Below are 16,038 nucleotides of genomic sequence, written 5' to 3' on the forward strand. Positions count from 1 at the left end.
CCCAGATAGGTAGAGCATATTGTTATCTGCACTTCAGTAGGTATGGCAGGCATAAAAACTAGGGAAAGTTTTATTTAAAAAAGGCATTGTGTCACACAGCAGAGCAGCAAACACTGCACTAGCAGACCCTAATACAGCTATTTTCCCCATCCTCAATAGATTCACAGCTGCAAATGCTTGAGATACAAAACAATGTGTGCCTTAACCTATCCATGACAAGGAAGCAGGATTTAAAATCTTCCAGATCACCACCTTCACAAGGTCTGGCCTTGTCCTCTGTGTTTCAGGACACTAGTTTTTTATTAAGGCAGTTGTTGTCCCTGGGCAGGTAATGAAGAGCAGCATGCCAGGGAACAAGTTTGTTGGGCAGATACTTCTGCAGACACACAGATATATGAAGGCTCTCTCCAGCAAAAATTTGACACAAGGGTATTAGCTACAGAATTCTACACTGTTAATCCAGGTGAGAGAGGAGGATTCATTTCCAGCTTCTTCTACTGGTTCTTTCTGTATCACCTTATTTCTCCTTTGCGAGTCCAGCAATGTAGAGTAATGAAATTAACTTACTAAGAAAGTGACAGGTCATGTATCTCTTTCCCTTCTTGCTCGGGTTTCTTTTTTATAACACAGAAGATGTACCCCCTTCTCCCAAAGCTCAATGATTACAGATCTCAGTGATAGAAAACTTGATTAATTACATTGGGTTTGGGATATTTTAACACTGGAAGTGTGAAAATTAATGCCCAATAAAACCTGAGGTAGGTATCACTTCACTCAGAAGTGACTGCACTATCTTTTGTCCACAGTGAACTGGAGGAGAGGTGAAATTTGGAAATGATTAAGTTCATCCAGGGAAATACAGGATTCTGCAAGTAATTTTTAAAAGCACCCATGAAAAATAGGACAACATAGCTCCAAACTCACATAAAATCAGTATCTGGCAATCCAGAGCATACTGTTTTAAAAAAACTGCAGCAGAGCACTGCATGACCAGCTAGAATTTGGAAACTTGCCTACAGGTCAACCTGAGATAAGTCCTTACATTCCCTTCTTCTGCACCCACTGTATGTTTGTTCTTATGTGTTTGAATGCTGTTTGTACCGAACTCCAGCACGGTTCTCAGCGGTTCATAGGCTAAAGGTGAATTTTCTTGTCTCTTTCCCAGCGCTGCTCGGCCCCGCAGCGGGCACACACCAGGGCTCCCTGCAGCCGGACCGGCTGATTCCCGGCTTTGCCAGGCGCCCGTAACAGCACCAGGAGACCTACGGGCGACACCGACCTCGCTGTCGGGAATACGCAGAGCTCGCCAGCACCTGCAGGTTGCCATCTGGCACTCAATTTAACGCTACGTTACCAGAAGCGCCCCGTTTCCTCTCGATTTACGATTTGGTTTTGAAGGCTCCCATGATGTGTCCTAGAACGGGACCGAGCCGGGCTCTGGGTCACAGGCAGGGGACACACACACGGCTCCGTTCCTGGGCTCGGCAGAGGGAAGTTTACTCATTGAAGCCGTTCTGTCGGCTGTGCCCTTGCCCGGCTCGCTCCCCGGGGCGAGGTGTCCCAGGGTCCCGCCGCTCCCCGGCCCCCCTCGGTACCTTCCGCAGCGCCTCCCGCAGGTCGCGGTGCCGCGGGCTGTGCCCGGCGTCCTGCGGCTCCGAGCCCGGGCGAGCCCCGCGCCCGCCGGCCCGCAGCGCCACGGCCCGGGCTCCGGGGAACGGCCGGGACAGCGCCACGGCCCGGGCTCCGGGGAACGGCCGGGACAGCGCCACGGCCCGGGCTCCGGGGAACGGCCGGGACACCGCCATGGCCAGGGCTCCGGGGAACGGCCGGGACAGCGCCATGGCCAGGGCTCCGGGGAACGGCCGGGACAACGCCATGGCCAGGGCACCGGGGAAAACCGGGGACAGCGCCATGGCCAGGGCACCGGGGAAAACCCGGGACAGTGCCCGCCGCTCCGGGCAAAGGCCGGGCCAGCCCGGGGCAGCCCCCGCCCCGCCCCGCCGCGTCCCTCCTCCCCTCCTCTCGCCCCGCAGCAAGGCACGGCAGCTCTCGGGTTACGGGCAGGTTCTCTTTAATGCCAGCGAACAGCCATGAAGCGACCGACAAGCGGGTGGCGAGCGGGCCCCGCGCAGCGCCAGGGGCGCAGCCGGCCCTGCCCGGCGGCTTTGGCGCGGGTTTCTGTGTTTTTGGAAGGAGAAATAGAACATCGAAAGGAATCCGCTCCTGTGCTTGTTCGACACGGACCGGCGGCGGTGGGGACACGCTAGTGACTCCCTAGGGGTACGGGAGGAGTGTCTGCTCCGGGCAGGCGCGGGATCCCTTCTAAGCGATGACACAGCCTCCCTTCTCCTTGAAGGGGTTCTTGTCCTCGGGAACCCCCTTCACCAGCGGGTCCTCTCCCGACCGCTCCTCGATGTAGTTCTTGATCTCTTCGGAGCACTTGGACACCTCGAGGGAAAGGACAGAAAAGTGGCTGCGTTATGGCCGTGGGAAATGCTCATCAGAGGAGGAACCCCGTGAATTTACGTTCTCTCTCATTCACCTTCCCACCAAGCATAGAATATCTGCCCACAGAGCACTAAGCACGTGCAGACTCAGCTTCCTTCCTCTCTTTTCACTGCCCGATATTGACAGAACATGTGAGTATCTCTGAGAATGTAAACGCCACTCGGAACAGCAGTTGCTGCAGAGTTAAACTTGTGCTCATTATTAGCCAATCTAGTTTTATTAAGTGTGGATCACACTCTCCCTCAGCACCAGCATGACTTGCAGTCAATACTTTCAGGGTCAGTCACTTTCAATTCAGTTTCAAAGTATTTATGGTTTTATGTGTTTTTCACAAACAAAACAGTCAGCAATGATTTTTCAGTGGTAATACAAATTCTTACTGCGCAGTTCTGCAATGGACCTTGAATGAGAGTCTAACTAGGAAAGACAATTTATTTACCGGGTTATTTCAGACAATGGCTATTAAAAGAGCCTATTGTGTTATGAGACCATAACACTTCCCATAGCATTCATACCAAACTAGCACTGATGTAGGTAAGCCTGAATATAACCCACCTCTGCAGAAGTGTGTTTAGTTTCTGTTCACTGACACAGGAGCACATGTGGTAATGGTGTCTGTGGAGTCAGAGAGTGCACAAGTGAACACCTGGGGCTCCTGAGGTTCCTTGTGCACACACATCTCTTGCTCCCTGTGCCAGCAGGAATATTCAAGCATCCTTAGGTGCTTGAATACCTGACATGCCTGAGGACACACTGCTGCTCTGAGCCACGCTCCTACCTGCAGGCCCTGCAGCAGTAAAGCTGTGCAGTTAGGAGCAGGAAGCAGCTATTGGCCAGGCCACTAGATGATTAGTATTTCTATTTTAAGGCCCCTTGCTTCCTCTGTTAATTATATTTTATTTTAAAGGTAAAATGACAAAAGAGAACCAGTGAATTAACCCATTGTATCACAGACAACAGAGCATGGCCTGTGCAAAATTAAGCTTTAAGCCATCAGAAAGAACAGAGTTAATTCCCAATTAAACAGTGCATAAAATAAGATCTAGCTGCCTTAGAGCAAAAAAGAAGCTGGACCTAAAAATCCCATTACATGTGTCTTGTTCTTCTGTGCCTTGCAAACTTTGTTCACTCAAATTGGAGCATCTAACACCACAGTAAAGCTGCACACCAAAGTATATAAAGGATCAGAGTTTGTTTTACTTCAGTCAGCACTGCCAGGATTACTTTCACTTAAAAGAGAAAAAAGCCTGCTTAAATACACATTTAGAAATTTTTATTCATTCCAAAGGACACTTCCTTTTTATTCAGTAAAGTTGTTAGTGGGGGTCAAGAAAATTTTGGCTGATGTTTTATTTTGGTACCAACAGTAATGCGGTATTTCTGCATTTCCTTGTCTGTGTAACACCCATACAGGTACCAGGGGACTGTGGCAACTGCAACACAGACTTCATTCTCACAGTGAAACTTCTATTACTATGCACTGGTAAACTGAAAATTGAAAAATATTAATTTTCCTAAAGTAATCAGGGTTTTGGTTTATTACAAAAATGTAGATAAGTATTTAAAATTAATATATTATTTCAAAAACTTGACACCCTGCAGGGTGTATTTCAGTTGCCTAAGAACCCTCTGAGAGAGGATATAGGTATCTACACTAGTTGGATATTGAGCCCTCAGTACTGCTGGAACTTTAGTCTATAGTGTAACATCTACAATCACTAATACCTAACTCACAGCTAAAACATTACTGTGGCATTTGCATTTTCTGGACTAAAACCTAGACCTTCAATGTAATCAACATAATTAATGCTACTGATTCCCACATATAAATGTGTTCTTGGTCCTAACTAGGACCAAAAGAGAGTTTCTAGGTGTCATTTGCTTCAGCTGACATGCAGAATGAAAAAAAAAAAAAAAAAAAAAAAAAAAAGACAAAAGGAAAGAAAATGTTAGTTTCGTAGTGGAGCAGGATCAGTTCTGCACATCTTTCGTCCCTAGAAAATGTACAAAACCATAAACCTTTTAGGGAAAAGTACTTGTGGGAAGGAACAATCAGTGTAAATGCCTAAATGTTTTATGGAACAAGGCTGGGTGGGTCGCGGCTCGGCACGGGCGATGCTCTGGCTCCTGCCCCGCCCGGGCACGGCACCGCACGGGACCCAGCTGCGGGCCAGGCAGGGTGCAGTGCCGACAGGGCTCCCCGGGGAGGGACAGCCCTCCCCAGCACCAGCACGACAGCAGAGGGGAGCGGGGCGCCATGTGCTCCTCCCTCGCCTGGCACGGCTGCCTTGAGCCGGCCTTGGCGCCAGGGACTCGCGGGCAGGGGAAGTTAAGGGCTGCCAAAGCCACCGGGAACTGGCCCGTGCCAGCGCCTCGGGGCGCTCCGTCCCGGGCTGTGCTCTCCTTGTCCCGGCTCCACGGTGAGCCCCGGGAGGCAGCGGCGCTCCGGCACGGTGTTAGCGGCGCTGTGCCGCCAGCGCCGTCCCCGCCCCGACCCAAAGCGGCGGCAGCACCGTCGGTGCAAACCGCGGCCGTCCCAAGCGGCCGGGGCTGTACGGACGAGCGGCTCCCGCAGCCCGCCGTGCCCCGGCCCCGCCGCCCGAGCAGGAACGGGCTGCTCCCCGCTCCGAGCCGGCCCCGCCGCCCGCCGGGCAGCTTCGGGCCCCTTCTCCGTGCCCGCTCACCGGCTGCCTTTCCAGCTTCACTTCTTTCCGCAGCTGCTCCACTTCCATTTTCAGTTTGTCCTTCTCGCTCAGGTCCTCGATGTTGATGGCTGGCATGGTCCGCACTGCCGAGGCGCGCAGGGAGCGAGGACAGGAGGTTACGTCTGGGCAGCGAGGGCGCCGGGGCCGGAGCCCCCGGGCGGTGGCGGGGCTGTGTGCCGGCCCCCGGCCCGCCCCCGGCTCTCTCGCACGCTGCCCGAGCTGCCCCGCTGCTCGGCGGCCGCTCCCTGCCGGCTCGCCTGCTCCCCTGCCCCGCGCCGCTCCGGCCTTTAAACCCGCACGCTAATCCCCTCTGGCCGGATTAGAGCCCTCCGCCCGCCCGGCCCCGCTGCCGGGGCGTTGACACGGGCCCTGCCTGCACGGGGAGGTCCGGCCGGCCCAGCAGGAGCCGGGAGCTGGAGACCCTCCTGTGCTGAGCCCCCCGGCCTCGCCCTCTGCAGCTCCAGTGCGGGCCAAGAGCAGCGAGATCGGCTGCGGCTTTGGGCCCAGCAGGGAGATCTTTACCACCTTCTCCTCATGCACCTCCCGGCCACAGAAATCACTCATGCTGCGAGCCACCAGCATCTTTGGGCTCTGTGTTGTTCTGCCCAGCGACTAAGGCAGAATCAGGTGGTGTGCATGGGGACATTCCTCAATACTTGTGCATTACAACTGCAGGTGAACTGGACTAAGGTAGAGAGGGAAGAAACCACTCCCGTGTAAAGTGCCTCAACAGGTAGCCAGCCCACCAATGCCAGACATTGCAACTTTTTGGTAGGTATGTCTGCAAAGCAGAATTGCAACACTGCATAAGAGGGTTATTGTGCTTGGCTTGCATCAAGGGTCTCTGGACACAAGGAGTCATGGCAGGTGGAGCACTCAACATAAGGGAAGTGATGCATTCAAAAGGTGCAAGGAGTTAGGAAATTCTTCTCCTGTGCTTGCATACAGTTTTGAGGTCTAGATCCCAAATAGAGTTCTGTGCTTTTAGGAACAGAGTGGTCCTTCCATGCACGTTTGTACAGCACCTGGCATCTCTCATCTTAGCACATGCTTTCCTACAATAGAAATGGAAGCAGAATTGGGGGACTGAACAAAGCTACAGGCCATTAAAATGAGCTTGCAGTCCTTCTGTTACCTGCCACTTCAAAGATCTTTATAGGCAGTTAGCCCTCCCTCTTTCCTCCTCTGTTTTTTTTCCTATTAAACACACTCCTTTCTCCTCCTCTCCCTACTCACCAGATGTAAGCAGCTGTCAGCAGCATGTAAGATTTACATGTTCTCCAGCACTGCTCCTATAGTGCCCTTGGGGTTTGTATTCGTTTTACTTTTGCCAGTTCACTAAAATAATTTTTCTCTTCCTCTCCCTATGGCTACTATCTCCAGCTCCTGGTATGTACTTTCTACACCCCCATAACCTACACTGACAGCTGCATTCCCAAACCCCACCAGCTGCTGGTCCTGGGCCAGTCAAAACAGGTGGAAGGAGCTGGCTGGCCAGTGTCCCAGAGGAGCCCAGGCTGTTGTGGCAGCAGAAGCACTGTGCTGTGGGGAGGCAGAGAGCATGTGATGTGGTGGAGACAGGTGTAGGGCACAGGAGTGAGCTGAAGGTGGGCTCTGCACACCACCTACACAGTTGGGGTGGGAAGCATTTGGCTCTGTAATGGAAAGCTTTCACTGACCTGTCTGCTGACGTGACTAGCTCTGCAGATGGCAGTCAGTATTGGACTTTCTACATTCACTGTGTTAACTTCTATTGTGGTTAATATATTTTTACAAATATTTACCTGATCTAAGTTAAAGCAAAGGACAAGATGGATAGCAGCATTGATGGATAGGTGGCTTTAACTCAGACTTTGATTTCTATGTGTCTGTGCACAGAGGAAATGGAAAGTATTGAAAATGGTGTTTGCATTACAGCATTCCCTTTGCTGATGTTGATTAAAGTGGTATTTAAATTTCTTTCTTCACAATTCCAAAGAATGTGATGAAAACTGGAGGACATCAGTCTAGGACAACATATTAAAGAACATCATATTGAAACCACTTTAGTTTCCCAATACTAGAAAGATGAGTTTTGCTTTCTTTAGGAAATAAAAAAAGTATGTGGCTTTCTTTTTGTTGTTTTTTTTTTCTTCTGGAGTGACACAAACTTTAATACAGCTGCTCTGCCTAATAAACTGAACAAAATCCTCATAAAAATAAGGACACCCATTAGTAACAGTTGTAGCTATAAGAATCTAAAGCATGGGAGATATGTCCCATCACAATGACTCAAGCTGCACCAGGGTTTATTTTCTTGTCACTAAAGTACCCACTTGTCCTTTAGCTAGTGGAGATTCTGAAAAAAAGGAACAGTTCTGAAAAAGGAGGGAAAGAGGTGCCATTCAGGTGCCATACCCTTTCAGATGTCACGTAGGTGGCGTAGGGTTAGACTTGCTCCTTCCTTGCTTTTATGAAAAATCAAACTATGTCAGGAAACTAGGCTGTAATCCTCCACGACATAGATAAAGCACGAAGCCATTGAGAGAAAGTCAGTTCAAATAATCAGTGTGCTTTGAACTCCTCCTGCTTACAGCCCGTACAGTCTTTTTTTTCCTGCAGGCCACAGATTTCCAGGCCCTGTTTGCACCCCATCCAGGGCAGTGCTTGCCTGCAAGCCCAATGTCACTGTAAAGGGAGCAGAGAAGAACAATAGGAGATCAGATTAGTTTGTTGTTATCTGTGGAGAACACGCCTAATTGCAGCCACTCTTATCTCTCTTACTATGTTCAGTCTGGGGTAAACACTAATTAATGCAATGTATCTAATAGATTAGAGAGGGAAAGTATATTGTCTGCTGCTCACCCTCTCCTCCCACAGATCACACCCCATTGCCTGGTGGGGTTAAAATCTACAGAATAAACCGGATGATGATATTTCCTGAAAACCGTCTCTCTCTGCACTGCCAGAGGTGTTACCCATTCGGCCCCTCGGGTTTCTCCAGAGCCCAAACCCTCTGACGACGCCTCGATTTTCTCCAGTTCATCAGCGTTTTACACTACAGAGATAAACTAACGCCGCGCGTTTGTCTCGGCGGCACTCGCTAAGCAGCCTCTACTCCGTCCGGCTGGACCGGGACCTGCAGCAACATCAGCGTTCGATTTTCGGTCCCACCGCCCTCTACCCGGAGCCTCCGAATAGGGAGCGGCCTCGGGGGGGCGAGGATGACGGGGGGAGGGAGAGGGGGCGTTCGCTGAGTGACCCGTCCCGGACTCCGCCGTGGTTTACAGGAAACGCTCCCTGAGCATCATCCCGTAACGCGAGCGGGGCGGGGGGGGGGTCACCCCATCCATCCAGCCCAGCGGGAGGCGGCCCGGCCCGGCCCGGCCCGGCCCCGCTGCTCCCCGATGGCGGCGGGGCGGGGCGGAGGCTGCCCAGGCCCCGGGCCGCGGCACCGCGCCGCCTCCCGCGCCCCGCCGGCGGCCGGGCCAGCGGCGACCTCCCGTCCCGCTGAATCAGAGCTTCCCCTCCCACCACCTGCGCAAGGAGGCGGCCCGGGGAAGCCGCCTCGCCGCATATAAAGCGCTGCCGTCGGAGCGGGAGGCGCCGCTCGCTGCCGGGACCCCGCCGCCGCCGTTCTCCCGCCATGGCCGCCGGCCGCCGCCTGCCGCTGCCCGCGCTGCTGCTGCCGCTGGCCTGCGCCGCGCTGGCCCAGCGCCCCCTCACAGGTAGGAGCGGGGCCGGGGCCGCCCCGCCGTGCCCGGCCTCAGCCCCAGCCCCGCCGCGCCCGGCCTGACCCGCTGCCGCTGTCTCCGCAGAGAAGCAGCGCGCCTGCCTGCTGCCCCCCGACGACGGGCCCTGCCGCGCCCTGGTGCCGCGCTGGTACTACGACCGGCACACGCAGAGCTGCCAGCAGTTCACCTACGGCGGCTGCTACGGCAACGCCAACAACTTCCTCACCTTCGACGACTGCGAGAAGAGCTGCTGGACCATCAAGAGTGAGTCCGGGGCCGCGGTGCCCCGGGGGAGCCCGGGGCTGGAGGGGACACCGGGGAGGCCGCTTGGCTTTGCGGGACGCTTTGCACCCACCCGATACACCACAGAGTCATAAAATTAATCGTTTAGCTTGAAAAAGACCTTTAAGATGATCGAGTCCAAGTGATGACCCTCCTGCTTGCTGCGGCTTCTTGCTGGTGTCAGTTTCAGGCAGAAAATGCAGAGTGGGTTGACCCAGAGATGATGTGTGGAACTTATCTGTTAGTATTTAAAATGTGATTTAATATTGCACTTAATCACTAATTAACAGCTTGGATTCCTCCAGTAAAAAGCAGGTGGGACAAACTGGGACTTGCCTGCAGCTGAAGTAATACCACTTTGCCTACACTACTGTGTTATTCTGCATGTGCAGCATGAAGGGTTGGCTTTACAGAGGATGAAATAATTTTTTCTGCAGAAGTGCCCAAATTATGCCGGATGGAGGCTGATGCAGGACCTTGCAGGGGTTATCTAAGAAGATATGCCTTTAACTTGAGCTCGATGAGGTGTGAGGAATTCATCTATGGCGGCTGTTATGGAAACACCAACAACTTCAGAGATTTGCAGTCTTGTGTGGACCACTGTCTGCCAGAAAAAAGTAATGGTTGTTCCAAATTTTTAATAAAATAGATGGTTTGAAAGTGATATGAAGATGATACTTCATTTAATATTTTCCTCTGCTTACCCATAGAGTGGTATTTTTGAAGACTTGTGTAAAGCAGATGTTTATATTGTCCACTTTGATTTTAATATTCTATCGTAGCTGTTACTAGAAGAACAAAAATGCTGAAATCTTAAATACACCCACAGCTATACCAGACAAATTCCTTGATTTCTAGAGAGCTGTACAGGTGTATCTGAAAGCAAATAATAAGATTGAAGATCTGTGTTGAGGCAGATGTGTCAGATTGTGGCAGTCACATCCAGGGAAGTGGTAGTATAATGTAAAGCAGAAGCTCCTTCTTAAAATTCAGGCCTGAGAGATGATGGCAGGTGGCTTGGGTTTTGTGGCACTCAACAGCTCAGCTTCTGTCAAAAGTGTTTTGCCTGATGTGATTCTTCACTGTCTTTCCTCTGAGCTTTAAATAAGAATGGTAGTAATTATGAGCAGGTGACTATAGCTAAGTTTTGACGTGAGCACCAGGTTAATATCCAGTTCTAGACAGGCTCTTTGAAGATCTACCAGAATGCATAAAAGCTGTCACTGCCCTAAGCTTTATTAGTGCTTGATGACAGTTATTTGTGGCTGATGACAGATTGTCAGCATTTTCTTAGGTAAAAGCTGAATTATTTCTGTTGTGCATACAATGAGTTGATAAAGGGGCTACAGCAGGAAATATAAAATATTGTTTGGGCAAAAAGAAACATGCTGTTGAGGAAAGTTGTTGGATTTGTACTTTCTGCTGCAAGCAGAATTTGCTGGCAAAATCATAGCAAAGTTGTGCTCTTTTTCTCTCTATAGAGGTTGTTCTACCAAAATTATTGCTATATTCCTATATATATATGAAATAAGGTTATGTAAAAATCTTAGATGCCATACGTATAGCACTACAAATGGGGAAAGCTGGTGAATTTCACTTTTGGGATATAATCCTGTTTTCTAGGATGCTCTGTTACTTTCTCAAATTCACAGCTCACAGGAATAAGATGTAGAAAGTCTCTGAACTCATCAGTAGTAGTGTCAATTCAAGGGGGAAAAGAGCTGTTTAGTCACAAAATTTATTGCAGGTTCAGTTTTAAGGAGCTATGTACAGAGATGGCATTAATGTAATTTTTCTTGCTCTCTCTGTGTTTTTTTTTCTCTCTGTCCTTTTCTCCCCAAGCTGGCCCCTTGCTGTGCTATAGCCCAAAGGATGAAGGACTGTGCTCCTCTTCTGTGCCTCGCTATTACTATGACACCAAGACTAAATCCTGTAAGGAGTTCAGATATACTGGCTGTGGTGGAAATGCCAACAACTTTGTCACTGAAACGGATTGCTACAATGTCTGTAGAAATGGTAAGGGTTTTTTGTTTCTTTTTTGTTGTTTTTTTTGTTTGTTTTTGTTTTATTTTGTCAGTCACAAGCAGTTAAACCAATCCACATGCCAGTAACAACTGTTCATGGTGTTCTTTTGCTCATCTTGGCTTGCTACAGGGGTAGCAACTTATGTAGCAACTAACTCTTATGTTTTGAAGGGCCGGGAAAATTGAAAGGCAATGCTAAATCCTTCTGGCAAGATCAGTGTGATGTGAGGTGGTTACACCATATTTGAATGAAATGCAGAGAAGGGCACACAAAAAGATTAAGCCTACTCTCTAGAGCCCACAGGGAATCAGTCTTTAAACTGTTCAGTACCTCTATGACCACTAATTAAAATATCCTTTTATTCTGGATGGTTTTAAATAGGATTAAAGTCAGTTGTGAAATCAATTTACTTTTTTCCTTTCAGAAGTTACCATCCTACCTCAATTCCCTGTTGCCTACTCACATTTCCTTTTCCCATTACTAAAGATTTCTGCCTCATCAGTTGTGCTGTGTCAGCTGTTTCTCTGGCTGTGGGGAGAAAGCTTGGAATGCTAACTGATTTTTTTTTTTTTTTTTTTCAAATGCTTTTATTCAAACTGGCTGTGCTTGTACATCGAAACTGTTGTGCTTTTATTTGCAGTCATATGTTCCTACCAGCTATTGCAAGTTTTAATTCTCTAGTTTAATTGATATGAAAATAAATGAGAGAGAGAGAAAAGCATAATTGTATGTTGTTGCCCAGAACATTTAGGAAGCAGACATAGTGCAGTATTTTAAAAAATGATACTAATGGGGAAAATATTTAGGGCTGTATGAAGCATGTACATTGTCTTTGGGGAAAAAGAAAAAGTAGCTCTGTTTTAAACATGTGCACAAGGTTTGAGTACTTCAGTATTGAAGTTGTGTAGTCAGAAGCCTTAGGTTGGGAGATGATGCTTCAGTTCTGGGGTGGAAATCCAGCTGGAAGTCTGGGCTGGGGCAAGGATTGTACCCTGAGCACAGTCCTCAGAAATAAAAATATTGCCTGCCAGTTAGTCATGACAGCAGTATTTCTGTGGATGGCAAGTCTGAGTTTGTCTCTCTCATTGTATTATGAGAGAGTGTCTAATAGTGTGTTAAGTTTATCTGAGATGCCTGTAATTATCTAATTTGCATCCATTACTACCTGTGAAGTGGTGGGGCCAGGCTCCAGTGTGGAGTGTTGGGGAGAGGAAGAAGGAAACTGCTTCTTCAGCATCTTACTCCACACTGCCCCTGCCCACACCCAGATTCACCTGGGGGTTCTCTCTTCCTCACCTTTTGTTGTTGTTGTTATTGTTGTGGAAGAAAGAGGTAAGGAGATGCTGTCTGTCTTGTAACTGGAGCACCAGATAGCCCCATGTAAGGGATCAGTTACAAGCTTTTTCATCAACTCGTGGATTTTGCAATTCAGTGAGGCTTGGTGCAGCCAAAGACCAAAATTAAGGGCATGATTAGTGCTAATTAATGTTGTGCTATGCATATTCATTTCTATAGCTTGGGAGTGCACAGCAACCTTAGGCAAATAATTCAGGCAACTTAAGCCACTCCTCCTCTCCTGCTTCCATCATTTTCTCCTCAGCATCTTTCCTGTTACTTCTTGGAGTCTCAAGTTGAACTCAGTTGACCTTCACTGTGTGAATATACAACTGTTCGTTAAACTGTTCTGTAGTGTTTTGAGTGAAAAGGCTTGTGATTAATTTAATTTTTAAAAGTTTGTATTGGAAAAGAAGGCAAATGCATTGGGGTGGCAGCAAAAGAATTGGGAACTGGCCACAGTGGCTCTACATGCTGATAAATGGGTAGCATAAAGACAAGGATTTTCAGTCAAAATTGCAGAGTACTTGTTTTCTGAATTCCTCTCACACAATTCCTGCAGCCTTTGAAGCGTGTCTGGAGTTAACTCTGACTGCCTTAGGAAACTGTAGCTTCTGTGAGTTTTGTGCAGAAACTCAAATACTTTTGTCTTTTCGTCTCCCACAAGCGCTGACTATATTTTAACATTTGCCTCACTGTTCAGAGAAATGTAAGAATAGGTTGTGGTTTCTTGTTTGTGCGTGGGTGGTTTTATTTTTTTTGTGGTTTTTTTGTTGGTTGGTTTGGTTTTTTTTTAGTCGGGGGGCAGTGTATTTAGTTCCATTCTGCTGTCGCTGTAGGACAGCTAGATAAGGCTTTGATGCCTGCTCAGGAAAAGGGCAGCAAAGTAGGATTCCAGTGCCAAAGGTGAACACACTAGAGACCTTGCAGTGTGAGAACAGGGGATGCAGAACACGTTACAGTTTCTGGTATGTTTGTTATTGCTGGACAACTGCTTGAACAGCATAACATGAAAAAAGCCCAAACACAATAACAAGTAGTAACAGTTTTGTCATTCAGTTTCCCTAACTGCTTCCTTTGTTTTGTTAGCAGGAAATCAGAAGCTGAGAATCAACAAGCCAACAAATGTATCCCGCAGAAAATTGGTGAGAAAACTGATTAAAAAATCTCAGCCGTATAACCCCAAGTCTTAAAGCTGATGTGCACTTGGATGTTTGAAACACTTTTTGTCAATTCCACTTTGTTCTTTTGTAAGATATTTTTCACAAAGTTTTATACTGACATAGTTCTGTGTTTCAGAGCTGCTTTTTATGCAATTTACTTTTTTATACTGGACTGCATTTAATAGAAGAATGAACCTAAGTTTGGTTCTCTTGCTCTGTTGTCTTTACAAGAATATTTTGGAAAGACTTGTTTAGATTTCCATGGTTTTATGGGGGGAATGTTGCTGCTGCTTGGGAGAATATTTCAGCTGTTGCAAATCAATTAAAATTTGAAAAATCAATTATCTGTTATAACTAGAGAGAGTCCAACACTGAAAATCTACCATGGATTTTTAATTTTTTTTTGCATCCTCTGCTTGTTAAAGAAAAGGAACTTTTCACAAGTGTGTTCAGAGATTTATTGCTCTTCCATTTACATACTTTGGCCCTATCATTTAAATAGATTGTCATTTACAGTTAAGTTCATATGAAGGCTTCCAGAAGCCTTCATAACAGTAAAAAAAGTGTAAATTTAAATGCAGATCATCCCACAGGAGATAATTTGGAAGAAGGATGCCTTGATAAACACCCTGACAAAGGCAATGAATAAGCTAGTTGAGTATTAAAATAAAAATATAGCCATTACTTTTTCATGACATGTGATTTTTTTTGCTAATTTACTCCAGATCCTCATATGGAATTAATCAGCAGTTTCACTGATTTCAGTGGAGCCATGCTGATTACATCTGCAGAGGATCTTGATATTTGTGATAATGCAGTAGCTGTTGAAGCAGAGCAGCAGAAGTTTCTGCAGATTTTATCTACAAAAGAGCAATCTGTCTTTTGAGGCACTTTTATATTTCTTATGGTATGTTATGCCTATGATGATACTTTTGCACATTGTTTTATATTTTGTATTTCAGTCATGTCTGAATTTCAGTTAATTTCATCTGCAATATTTTCTAAGTATAAATTCATAAATAGTGTTAATAAAATGTTTTTTGTGGAAAAAAAAGCTTGTTCTGTCATTATCCTGAATGAGTTGTGTAGACCAATATGTGTATTGGAACCTGTAATTTGTTAATTATGACTCTAACAGAGTTTAGTTGTCTCTTCAATCATTTCCTTACACTGAGGTCTTTATTTGAAGAAAGCCAATAAATTGCATTGATGTTATTCATCCCCAGCAGTTTTGTAGCTCAGCTGGCTCTCAAAAGAGCAGCTCTCAAAGGGGTGCTTAGTTTAGCTTATGGTTTGCTGCTGGGTCTCCTATTTGATGTTGCACTCTCTGAATACCTTTTGTGTGGGTAACAAGCTATTTGTTTGAAATTACATTTGCTTTCAGTTAGAATAATTCAGGTGTGTTCTTTAAACCTATTTTGGAGAGGGAACGTGATGGACAAAGTAGTCAAGATCTGGTTTTCTTACTGATGTTTCTTTCACTGCCAGATTTTCGATTAAAGCAGTTGTCTGTGCTTGCCATTGTCTTTCTACCACTCCATTTCTCATTCTTGGTCTCAAAACCCTTTTTTATTTTAATAATCTCTTGCTTAGTACAGATAGACGAGGACACTGTGGCAGACAACAGCAGGTAACCAGTGACACAGTTTGGACTGCTTGTCCCATGCCAGACCTCTTCGTAACCAGCCTTCAAACAGAAAGGGACCAGTCTAAACTCCCTCGGGGAGCCAGGGCACAGTACCTGTGGACATTGCCCATATCCCTTCCTGTTGGTTGTGAATTTTGACTGTGCTGTTTAAAGCAGCAGCCCAGAGTGTCCTCTGAATATTTTTTTTATACCTAACACATTTAGGGCTGCGTTCATTTCATGCTCTGATCATGGCTTATAAAAATGTAAGTCTGTTTAGGAAATCAAAGTTCAATTTAAACACAGTTTATAACTGTAAAGGATGGCTGCCTTTTAACAGCAACTCCATGGGTTATATAATACATATATAATATTTAGGATCATGTTTGAGAAATTACTATTACTTCTTATCTCCCTGTGTCTTTGACTTTTCATGGGAGTGTCTTTGGATGGGATACAAAAGTGGATTTAGGATTTAAAGGGAGGTCCAAATCTGAGAGCAACCCCACTCTAGGTTTTTGATCTCAGAGTTGGATACCTTCTCACACATTATAACATGCCTTGAGTAATACAATACCCTGTTCATGTCTTGGAAAGGATCCAAGAGTTTGGAACTCTTCTGTTCATGCCAACTCAGGGGCTCAGCAAGAGCTGTCTTGATGAACTGGGGTGCTGCAGTG

General features: G+C 47.1%; 3 protein-coding genes across 4 annotated transcripts in view; 1 reads left to right on the forward strand and 2 right to left on the reverse strand.

Annotated features, from left to right (window-relative positions):
* Positions 1 to 1,972, reverse strand: part of LOC130249123 (probable acyl-CoA dehydrogenase 6) — a 75,653-nt gene extending 73,681 nt beyond the window's left edge. The window contains exon 1 of the mRNA XM_056483587.1: positions 1,596 to 1,972. Within this exon, the coding sequence (XP_056339562.1) occupies positions 1,596 to 1,913 (318 nt within the window). The 5' untranslated portion in view covers positions 1,914 to 1,972. The remainder of the gene's footprint in view (positions 1 to 1,595) is intronic.
* An 82-nt stretch (positions 1,973 to 2,054) lies between these two features.
* Positions 2,055 to 5,506, reverse strand: LOC130249451 (guanine nucleotide-binding protein G(I)/G(S)/G(O) subunit gamma-11). The gene is made up of 2 exons (XM_056484251.1): positions 5,193 to 5,506; positions 2,055 to 2,448 (listed from the first exon to the last, which is right to left on the reverse strand). The coding sequence occupies exons 1-2, from the start codon at positions 5,286 to 5,288 to the stop codon at positions 2,323 to 2,325; spliced, it is 222 nt and encodes a 73-aa protein (XP_056340226.1). The 5' UTR covers positions 5,289 to 5,506; the 3' UTR covers positions 2,055 to 2,322.
* Positions 5,507 to 8,629: 3,123 nt separating this feature from the next.
* On the forward strand, positions 8,630 to 14,785 carry TFPI2 (tissue factor pathway inhibitor 2). Of its 2 annotated transcripts, none has more exons than XM_056484252.1 (5): positions 8,630 to 8,920; positions 9,011 to 9,190; positions 9,646 to 9,825; positions 11,051 to 11,224; positions 13,658 to 14,785. In XM_056484252.1, the coding sequence occupies exons 1-5, from the start codon at positions 8,839 to 8,841 to the stop codon at positions 13,759 to 13,761; spliced, it is 720 nt and encodes a 239-aa protein (XP_056340227.1). In that variant the 5' UTR covers positions 8,630 to 8,838; the 3' UTR covers positions 13,762 to 14,785. The 2 variants fall into 2 exon arrangements, with proteins under 2 accessions (XP_056340227.1, XP_056340228.1); XM_056484253.1 differs by having other exon boundaries at positions 13,661 to 14,785.
* The last annotated feature ends 1,253 nt before the right edge of the window (positions 14,786 to 16,038 follow it).

This window comes from Oenanthe melanoleuca, chromosome 2, assembly GCF_029582105.1.
Source record: "Oenanthe melanoleuca isolate GR-GAL-2019-014 chromosome 2, OMel1.0, whole genome shotgun sequence".
Taxonomy (NCBI): Eukaryota; Metazoa; Chordata; class Aves; order Passeriformes; family Muscicapidae; genus Oenanthe; species Oenanthe melanoleuca.

Excerpts from the sequence above, each read along its gene's own strand:
- LOC130249451 (XM_056484251.1), bottom strand. The coding sequence starts at position 5,288 with ATGCCAGCCATCAACATCGAGGACCTGAGCGAGAAGGACAAACTGAAA. Across the intron at positions 2,449-5,192 it reads TGAAGCTGGAAAGGCAGCCG|GTGTCCAAGTGCTCCGAAGA; the intron begins GTGAGCGGGCAC and ends CTTTCCCTCGAG.
- TFPI2 (XM_056484252.1), top strand. The coding sequence starts at position 8,839 with ATGGCCGCCGGCCGCCGCCTGCCGCTGCCCGCGCTGCTGCTGCCGCTG. Across the intron at positions 9,826-11,050 it reads CCACTGTCTGCCAGAAAAAA|CTGGCCCCTTGCTGTGCTAT; the intron begins GTAATGGTTGTT and ends TTTCTCCCCAAG. Across the intron at positions 11,225-13,657 it reads CTACAATGTCTGTAGAAATG|CAGGAAATCAGAAGCTGAGA; the intron begins GTAAGGGTTTTT and ends TTGTTTTGTTAG.